This window comes from Chaetodon trifascialis, chromosome 11 (assembly GCF_039877785.1).
Source record: "Chaetodon trifascialis isolate fChaTrf1 chromosome 11, fChaTrf1.hap1, whole genome shotgun sequence".
Classification (NCBI taxonomy): domain Eukaryota; kingdom Metazoa; phylum Chordata; class Actinopteri; order Chaetodontiformes; family Chaetodontidae; genus Chaetodon; species Chaetodon trifascialis.
This window is the reverse complement of record NC_092066.1, coordinates 19346714-19357316: the sequence shown is the minus strand read 5'-3', so window position 1 is coordinate 19357316 and position 10603 is coordinate 19346714. Positions and strand designations below refer to the sequence as shown.

General features: G+C 43.9%; 1 protein-coding gene across 1 annotated transcript in view; it reads left to right on the top strand.

Annotated features, from left to right (window-relative positions):
• Positions 1-4420: 4420 nt before the first annotated feature.
• gpr158b (G protein-coupled receptor 158b) overlaps positions 4421-10603 on the top strand; it is a 55699-nt gene continuing 49516 nt past the window's right edge. The window contains exon 1 of the mRNA XM_070974850.1: positions 4421-5700. Coding sequence (XP_070830951.1) covers positions 4859-5700 — 842 coding nt within the window. The 5' untranslated portion in view covers positions 4421-4858. The remainder of the gene's footprint in view (positions 5701-10603) is intronic.

Genomic DNA, 10603 nt, shown 5'->3' with positions numbered 1-10603 from the left:
CAGAGCTTTGATGTTGTTGACATCACAGATGGAGATCTGTGGTTGAAACTGAAGTGTTTATTAATGCCAGAGGATGCTCTTATGACTGTAAATTGCACACCATGATGCGTAAAACGCACACTTGTGAGGAATAGCTACTGATAATCTTTTCCAGAGCCCCTCCAGTTAGTGTTTGACTGTAGATTTTCATCAAAACACACCTTTACAATGACACTCTAAACTTTTTCACTGAGCCCTGATCACCTTCCCACTGACAGCAACTTAGATCAAACAAAGCTCCCTGCATGGGTGCAGGAGCACAGCAGACTCCTGCATGTACAAACAGGAAATACCCTTTTGCTCATAAGCCTTTTTTCCTTCCTGAGCTCTCTTGTGAGAAAATCCAGAGGAACCTCTGAGAGAACAGGGAGCGTGGGTGAAAGAGGGGCTGTTACAGCAGCATCTCTACCGCTGTTGCGGTTGTACGGACCCAAGTTGTAAAGCATGCAGATGAAGCAGCAAATGCCTATCAAATATTCATCAGGCCAGGGGAGGCAGTGCAGCTTGTAAAAGAGGATGAAATAGTGGGGGCAGGAGCAGTCACTTCGCACAGACTCTTGTCTCTTTTCTTCTGATGCTCCCTCACTACTTGGTCTCTTTTCCTCCACCCAATTCGTCAGCTCCACCACATGCACACCTTTTCTTTTTTTTTTTTTTTGATGGGGCCTGGACTGGAGGCTGCTTAGTCATTTAAGCCAATGTGCAACATGAAAGAGAGAGTTGATGGTGACTTATGTGATTTCCAAGCACTTTCTTATCAGTTTTACCGGTTTTATCTTTGAATAGCTGTCCTCGTCATTTCTAGCATTACATGTCAAAGTTTAAGGCTGATTCCACACAGACTGATGAGCAGGTGAGTGTGTGGAGTGACTGAGGTGTATACTGTAGCTGTAGATGCTGCAAGGCCAGACAGGCTACCTTCCCCATCACCAGCTGCAGCAGGCAGCACAGGGAGATCTCTGTGGTCGTCACCTTCCACTGCCATGGCAACGGCCTGCAAGTCACGACGGTCCGGGGCTGACTCCTGATGAGCCCTGGACAATGTCAGAGTGAGACAGAGGAAGACACGTGCACAAACACTTGTACGCAACAACGAAAACAACAAACGCACTCATAAATTATCGGAGCATAGAAAAGGTCCGTTCACATTTTCTCATGTTCGTTCATATGTGTTTATTATGTTTCTTTAACTGTGTCTGTGAATACACATATACCTACACACTGTATGGCCAAAAGTAAGTGGACACCGCCGTCCACATATGTTTGCACGCTATTAATCTGGGGCTGTTTTATAGGAATAGGTCACATAGTTCCCTTAAAGAAAGGCTATATACTGTATATGTATATGCATCATGTGCATGCACACACACTGTCATATCAAAACTTAATGCAAGGAGCACTTCAGTATTATTAACCTGTGATATGCTACAATTTGTAATAATGCTCCCTCGGAGTCTTCAAATACATCATCGTATGTAATTCTTCCACATCCAGCCACAGTTGTTTCCACATCAACTAAGATGAGAGTGAATATATTTTGTGTTCTGATTGTCAGAGCCTTGCTGCATTTACAGTATCACCCACTGCTTCACTTCCTCTAGCTTCTCCATGTGATCAGTAATGAAGGACAAGATAAAAATACAATGTATCACCTGCATTGCTGTCTCTAATGACGGTCTCATGAGAAGGGTCTGATGTTCTCATTCTCATGCTTTGGTGTGGGTCTGCAGAATGCAAATCATGGGAGCTGTGAGAGACCTACAAAAAAAGAGGGAGTGACAGAGAATTTTGTTTTCTACTGTATTCCTTTACCATTTCAAGTCGCATCGAATCAAGGTTCAAGCTTCAAAGTTAAGTTCATTTGTCATTCTAGAATGCAAACTCTGAATTTACTAACTACGACTACAAGGAAACCAGTCCTGATATCAGAGTTCAGCGCCATAACAGAAACACCTCATCAGCACTTCAGTTCAGTCACACGTTTCTTGCCAGTTTGCCCACTAAATTTTTAAAAAATGTTTTTCACTCCAAAGAAGCTGATGTTCATTACACAGTAAATGTCGCACTTCTGTCGGGCACTTTGCTTCATCCTTGGAAAATGCAGTTGTAAGCCCTTATTTTAAAAAAGGCAGCTTAGATACCTCTAATCTCAGCAACTTCTGACTCATCTCAAACTTGCCAGTTTTAGACAAAATTATAGAGAAGGCAGTTTTTAATCAGCCAACACATTTCTCAATTTTAAATAGCTATTTAGATACATTTCAATCAGCCTTCTGTACCAATCATAGCACAGAAAAAAGGTTTATAACGGTTTTGAACTATATTCATTCTAATAATAATTTAGGCAAGACATCAACTTTAGTGCTTTTCAACCTTAGTACAGCCTTTAATTTACATGGAATGGAAAACTGGGTTGTTCTCGAACAAGTTTACTATGGCTTAAATCACACTTTGAGGGCTTGGGTTATTTTTGTTGCTGCTTGGAACCATAATTTAAAACCGTAGATTGTATAAACAATGGAAGGAGATTCTGGGTCTGAAAAGTGAGGCTAATTTGGAAGTGCCTTAAACCTGCATTCTCTCTAATGGCAAGCAGGGAGTGACTCCACTGGCTGCAAACAAATCAAATTGTCTGTAAGATTATGAGAAAAAAAAATTCTACTTCTCATTTGATTTATTATGTCAGGAAACATTTCCTAATGAGTTTAGGGTATCAATTGCTAGTTTCAAGTCTTCTTCAGTACAATGTGATGTTCATTGTGTAAATTATGGTCCCATTTAGAGTAAAATAGTGATAAAGGGCATCCTTTTGGCATGCTGTAGTACTGACAAGTCACAACCACAGCATGTCCTCAGGGTCTCAATCACACCCAATCAGAAAAGAAGCCTAGCAATGTGTATCCTCCCCATCTCCACCTAAATATGGTCACTTCTGGCTCCAAAAAAACAAATGGTGACAGCCAAACTTGAGGCCCCAAGATGGTATAGGCCACAAACCTAAGGGAGGAATCACAGAGGGTTTACCTGTGGTGTTCCTCAGGGGTCAATTCTCAGCCCACTTCTGATTAACCTGCTCCCACTTGGCCACACAATACACACAAAAAACTTGATCCATGCTTTATATCTCAAGTAAAATGGATTGCTGTGGACATCTGACTGGGCCTCCTTAAAAGACCATCAGGTACATGCACCTTATTCAAAATTCAGCTGTAAGAGTTTTGACCAAAACCAAAAGACATTACACTGGTGTCTTGCAGTGGTTGCCATTACGCCGCAGAATTGATTTTAAAGGTGTATCACTTATTTATAAATCTCTACACGGAGTTGGTCCTAAATATGGAGGAGAAGTATGTATGGCTGAGCACTGCAAGGCCTCTTAGATCACCAGAAAGTGGACTGCTAGTGGTGCCCAGGGCGGCATCTAAACAAGAAGAAGTGGCTTTTAGTCATTCTGCAGCACAGTGATGGAACCCACTGGCCAGTGGTTTTAGGAATGGCCCGGCCATCGCTGTTTTTAACCCAGACTAAAAACCTTATCGTCCTCAAACACTTTTAACTAAATGTTTTTAAAACCCAAAGCCTCATTGTCATGGTGATATTATGATTTAAATCTTACTTTAAGTCTTTTTCTCCTTTTTCTTATGTTTTTTTTTATTTTATTTAATTTCTATATGAATGTATCTATTTTATTCTGCTCTTTGTAGTTAGCTTACTTTGTTTAGTGTTACTTTAATTTCTCTGTACATCACCTTGAATCTACCTCTGTGGTTTATACCAACACGGCAATATGACAGTATCGACTGTCAGGCTGATTAAATTGTAGAACAGGCCCACTGTGTCAAAAGCTGTGCTTCATACTGATGGGAAAACGAGAGGGTTCGTAAAATAAGTGCACAGCTGAAGGAAAGCGTGGTAATGCAGTGGCTTTATTCTTAGAAATGTGAGTAAGCAGCTGAGAAAAACTGTTATGCTCATTGTTTTGGAATGGAGTTTGTAATGGTTATGTATCCACATACTTCTGGCCTCATACTGTACACAGAAAAGCCTTTCCAGTAGATTAACACACGTGTATGGTTGATCTCATTCACACTTCTTTTCTAATTTTAGATTCACTCTAATTGACAGGCTGTTCCTTCATCCTCATCAGTGAGAGCCCTTCATCATCATCACTATCATCATCATCAGCAGCAGCAGCAGCAGGAGCGGCACCTCCCTCGCTTTTCTTCCTACGGGCGCTACTTTCAGCACCGGACAGCTCCCGTCTTTCCCACGCTCCGCCCACCTCCGGCAGACTGGCAGTGAGAAACAACCACACACACCGGTGGGCGACGCTTTAGGTGGCCTATTATGGTTTTATTGGGAGGGACGGAACTTCAAGAACAATTCGCTCCGTTGCTCGTCACCCTACTCCTCTCACATGGATTTCTCCGCGAAGGAGGAAGAAGAGACGGTGAGCACAGTGATCAGGGCGCTTCATATGAATGGACTGCGGACTGATGAAGAGTCAGTGTTGTTTTTATAGGAGTTCGGAGGCTGGAAGGTGTCCGTGCAGCTCTCAGATGGTGCTTCTGTAAAAACGGAGAAGGGGAGAGGAAAAGTCTGCGTTTCCTGTGGCGCGGACAGAAGATGCAAAGGATGAGAAGTGGGAAGCCTTCATCGTCTCCAGCTCGATCATGGCCATGAAATTGAGAGCATTCTCCGCTGTGTGCCACTTAAAGTGTCTCTAATCCAGCGGAAGAAATAGAGTGGCTTTGGTTATGCTCGCCACACTTTGCAAAGTGTTCACGGTTTCTTCTCTGCGCCTGTGAAAAGGAACGACATGGCTCTCCTGGTCGTCCCGCTGCTCCTGCAAACGGGGCTCGTTTTGGGATCGAACTACGGTTACGTGGAGTGGTCGGATAATGACCGAGACGAGAAGAGCCCGCCAGTCTTCAGCACGCAAAACATCAACAGGGAGCAGGTTTACCACCCGACCTTCTATCCGGTACCGGCCACCGAGCGCGCAGTGGTGGCGCACAAAATTGAGGAGGACCTGCCGAGGGTGGTGACCGCTTTCCTGCACACCGGGGACTCCTCGGCGCTGAGGCAGGTCAACTGCTCGCGGAGGTACGAGCTGAGCAGCCTGCGAGGCGGCCTCCACGTCGCCTCCCACTACTCCCTGCACAGCATCCTGGACACTGTAGCGCACGCCACAAACTTCCTGAATATGATCCTGCAGGCCAACAGGTCCAGGGAGCACACTCTGCGGAGGGACATCCACTGGTACCACGCGCTGGTCCAGAGTATCCTCGAGGGGGACCCCAAAATTCACAGGGCGGTGGTGACCTTCCACGCGGACGCGCCGACGCCGGGGCCTCACGTTTTCCTCCAGGCAACCAGAACGGAGAAGGAGGTGGTGCTGCAGGACTTGTCCAGCTCTGCGCACCGTCACCTGAAGAGCAGGAGCGCGGAGTCCGACTGGTTTAATGAGTTTAGGGACGGGAGGAGACCGCACATGCACAGGAGAGTCGTGGAGAGAGGAAGTTACCTCCTGGACAAAAACCAGATCAAGTGGTCGGCACCGTACCTGGAGTGTGAGCACGGAGCGTTCGTGCCTCACTGGCTGCTCACCTTGTCTGCTGGCTTCTACGGGCTGAAGAGCAACTCTGCACCAGAGTTCAGGTGAGGGGAAGGCTGTTACGTTTTGTGATGGCACTTTTTGTACGTATATGTATTAAGGTATTCCACACTTTTTAGGTCGCAAACATACTTGAACATTGAAACTGCCGCTTTCCAAATCACTTCAATTCAACCAGAACTGAGTGCCCCACATTTGATTGACAGTAATGCAGTGTGAGATTTCATGTAAATATGGATCCCGATCAACTGCAGCCGTGATGCAAGAAACAGATGGTGTGAAAGAGGCTTCAGAGACACAGGTAGACCTTTCTCATTTAATATGCTTGCCTGTCAAAGCACAGCTGTGCAACTTTACTGCTGCATCCCACCATCTAATGAACACTGCAGGCTTTACAAGTGTGTTTGTTGGTGAAGGGATATGCACAAGCTGGTATTTGTGTGTGTGTGCGCGCGTGTGTTTGTGTGGACAGCTGTTAGGCGCTTAAAATCACCTAAGGATCTCATATTTCAAGGCTGCAGTCTCAAAAAAGATCAATTAAGTCATGAATAAACAATGAAAGATCACAAACTGCGATGTGAAGCTCCTCTGAATTTCAGGTGCACTAAACCTTGACATCTGTCTGAGTAGAGATGTATCACACACAATGATGTCCACTTCAATACCATCACATAAGTCAGTTCAGGAAGACCTGTAAAGAAATGAAAGACAGTTTGTCCTTGGTGCCAAACACTTTCTCAATTTCTGGAGCCAAAATTCCACCACAAACTCCCGCCCACATCTACTTACACCTCCAGCAAAACACTTTGTAAAATCTATCTAAGCTGCAACTAGAGGATAAACAGGACAAATGAATGTGGGGGACATTTTATTTGGATGACACATAAATGTTGCTCAGTGGTTTGTAGGCAGCAGTGTGTCGTGTCTGTGATTTAGGCCTTGGCTTGGCATGCGTCCACCCTGTTGACGTGTCCCTGAGCAAAGTGCTGCATCACTACCTGCTCCAGGGACAGTCAGTCTTGGGTTATGGAGCTCGTGACGTGGCCTGAAGCTGCTCTGGGCATTTCTAGGAGTTGTACTGCGGTCAGTGTCACTGCTGCACTGCATCCAGGTGCGACGAGGACGAGTGACCACAAAATCAGTTTGATCAGAGTCGTCATGGTCTTCATTTCTGTCTTACTTGGCAGGAGATCTACTGCATAAGAGAGACTTAACGTTTGAGTTACAGGCCTGTTTCAATTTGCTGCAACAGCTGGCATATTTCTGGTTTTGATGCTGTGTTTGTCTCCAAAAAAAAAAAAAGATGCATGGCCTGTCTGGGATATTGCCTGTCAAAAACCATCAATCAACATGCAGTGAAGAGGATGTGGAACTGGGTGCAATGGGAGATCTGCTTGTGTCAGTTGCCTTAAGCGCCTGTTAATGTTAAGTTTCATTAAATGAATGCAGTGAACAAATTCATAATTAATCAACTGACTATTCAAGTTCAGCCAAGAGGCTTTTTGAGTGAGGGTGACATTTCACAAGTGACAGTGATTTGTGACAGAAGAAGTCAGATATTGAAAAGACTGTTGGCTGATGTTATGTGGACATGGTGTATATTATCAGAGCCATGAGCCAACAGTTGAGCCAGGCTTTCTGATATCTGGTCTTCACAAAGGATGTGTTGTATATTGATATGTAAAGTAATGAAATTTGACACTTAGGCTTTCTCAGGTCTCTAGATGACATGGTCTTTATCAGTGGACATGAATTCACTGAAATGGAAGCACACTCATTACGATTTAATGGACTTTCACCTCACATTGGCTTAACATTTAAAAGCCATTTTGACCTTGAAAGTAGTAATTTGCCAAAAAATTCCAAACTCAAAGAAGTCCTAAAAATGCTATGGATGAGACCAGCTACTGAGCTCACATGGCGACATCTCCAAGGCAGCTGAGAACACTGCATCTGCTGATGAAGAGCAGGCCATATAATGGAAAGCTCCTGAAAAAATGTAGTAAGTAAACAGACACAGATTTGGAAGTATTTATCAAATTACTGTTTCTAATATCCAGGACTGACTTGGTGATGTTCAGGCTTAAAGTAATGCAGCAACAGTTATGATGTCAGCAGAGGGAGCCAAGTTAGCAGAGAACATAATGAAGTGGTTGCTTCAGACCGGAGTGTGTTGTGTAGAAAGATGCACTCTGTAATTCAGAATGACAATTGGCTGCAATTGCAGAACCGGATGCATGCTGTTTTCCTCCTCACTCTACTTCTTGTAATCTGATTTGTGGTCTGCAACTTTTCTTCCACTCGTTTCAGTCCTGTGATGACATTTCTAAAAATAGAAAGCTGGTTGGCTCTACAGAAAAGCATAAGCTTGTGTAGATGATGGAGTCAGTTCCACCATGTCTTCTATTTTCTACCTCAAAGCAACCTCTTTCTCATCTCTTTTTCCTCTCGCACTGTACTTCCAGACCAAATTTTACAACTCAGTCTACATGAAGAGAGGTAACTAATGTTGGTAAATCTATTCAAAGTGGAAATGATCGGCTGCTGCAGATTTGCAGCAGAGTCAGGAGGCAGGGAGAGACAGACTGCCGTGAGGCACTGCAGGACACTGCTTCGTTTACAGTAAGCACAACTGTTAAAGGTGAGATGATTATTTCAGTTCACAGCTGGCTTTACAGGTGCAACAAATACCATTAAGTAAATTCAAAACAGTATCATTTTGAGACATCACAATGGACTTAGCCCTCACTAACCTCATCTTGGGTCGGACGATAAAGAAACACACAACAGCGAGAACACTGTCTAGAGCTCATGAAGCTAATGCAGGCTGTAGTTTTGCACAGTAGGTGGCGGAAACACTGAATGAATAATGAAATGTTTCTAACATGCTTATCCTGTTCGGTAGAAAAGCGGAAAAACAACACCTGGAGCAGCACCTTGAGGAAACAGGAAAGAAAGTAAATCACGATAAAATAAAAATACCCATCAGAAGACACTCATATTGACTTAAATTGTTCATTTTCACTTTATTTTAGTGTCTTGACATACCACAATCCATCTAGCGGCATCCTCAGATCCAAATTCTGATGTGGATACCAAAGGCTTAGGGTTGGGTTGGGTTAGGTTTAAGGAATACCAAATACCTGCAAAACTAATGACATTCCCTAATGACAGTATTTAAAGCTAATGTGAGCATGCTAACAGGCTGTACCAAGATGGTGAACATCTGCTAAACATCATCATGTCACCTTTCTCCTGCCACATGTCATTCTGAGCATGTTAGCATGCTGACATTAGCATTTAGCTCACAACACTGTCTAAAACCTTACAGAGCTGCTAACATTGCTGTGGACTCACCGCTGACCTCTACCTGTGTGTGATAGCTACCTCATTAAAATGCTGAGGATGCAAAAGAGAGTCCAGTCAGTTTTCAAAATAAAACACCCTGTGCAGAGTCCCAGTCGTATATTATCAATAAACACAATTAAAACAGACAAAAATGAGACCATTATACTCTTAGCCTGCTTATCCATGGCTGACCAAATCGACTAAATCAGAGCAAGTCAACACTATGGGCAGGAAACATGCTTCGCTTCTGAAATGCTCTCTGAGCGAGAACCACGCACGTCATGTGGAAAATCTAGACAAGACTCTGAATCTCCATACGATGTGCTGCTGCAGCTCTGAGGCTGCTCAAACCTGTTAACATGGGCGCCGAAATGCAAACGCACACGCGCTGCTCACACAGCCAATGTTGCTTTTTGTTTCTTGGGGCAAATTTGATTTCATAGCAGGAAGAATAAATTACAACATCTATCTGTGCTAAGAAGCAAAGGAGTCATTATGATAAATGTGAGTTGAATTTGAAGAAAAACCAGCTCCAGCGTTAATTAGCATTGACCTGAGATAGAGGCCTGCTATCTGTTATCTGTCCACACACTGTGGTCGTCATTTGTTTGCCAAAATCAGAGTGAGGATAGTTGTTCTGGCAAGAATCAAAGAAGTTTAAAGCTGCAACGCACACCTTTAAAACAAGACGAACAAAATCACTTACTTTTTCATTATTCTTGACAATTCATTATATGCTGTTTTTAACAATATTTCCATCATCATTGAGTGATCATCCTGGCTGTAGTGGCTGTACATCCACAGAGCGTTCTCACATCATCAGCATCTCACATTCAATCACATCTTTCTGATATTTCCACTACTCTTCATCTGTGCCGAGCCTTGACCTGCAAACACACGCTGGAGCACACACACACGTTAGGCCTTCATCACTTTTGGGGACATTACATAGACTTACATTCATTTCCTGAAGACTTACCCTAACCGTAACTGTAAGCAGCACTTTCCTAACCCTTATCCTAACCTTAACCCAAGTCTTCACCCTAAAATTGTCCCCACAAGTATGGCGAATCCCCACAATGTGAGTAATACATGGACACACTCACACGTTCTGTCACTCAGAGGTATCAGCACCTTTGCCTCTGTCGCTTTCTCTCCGGTTGCGTATGAAGAGAGCTTGTGGCCAAAGCCTCTTTCCTTGGTTGTTTGTTCCACTTCCCAGCAGGCAGATGGAGGTAACGGGTGTCAGGCTCATCCGCCAAACCACAGAGGATAGAGACAGAGTGAAGAGAGATGGAGAACGGTTATGAATTTTCATCTTGTGTGATGGTGGAGGAAATTACTGGGAGAGTTTTGCAAGAGAGAGAGCGACAGATGAGCTGGCCTCAGATCTGCACAGAGAAGCTATACAGCAATAGATAGAGTGAACTTAGCTCACCAGTTCAAGTCCCAGGCAGTTTTCCTCTAATGCTGTATTGCAGTCACATCCCTGAAGAGTATTTCACCTTATTCACTTCTCAGTGTGGATCTGTGATGGCTCAGTGCTGCAGAGACCAGCAGTCCATGTTTTGAACTTTAAAACTGCACCAACGTTCTGCA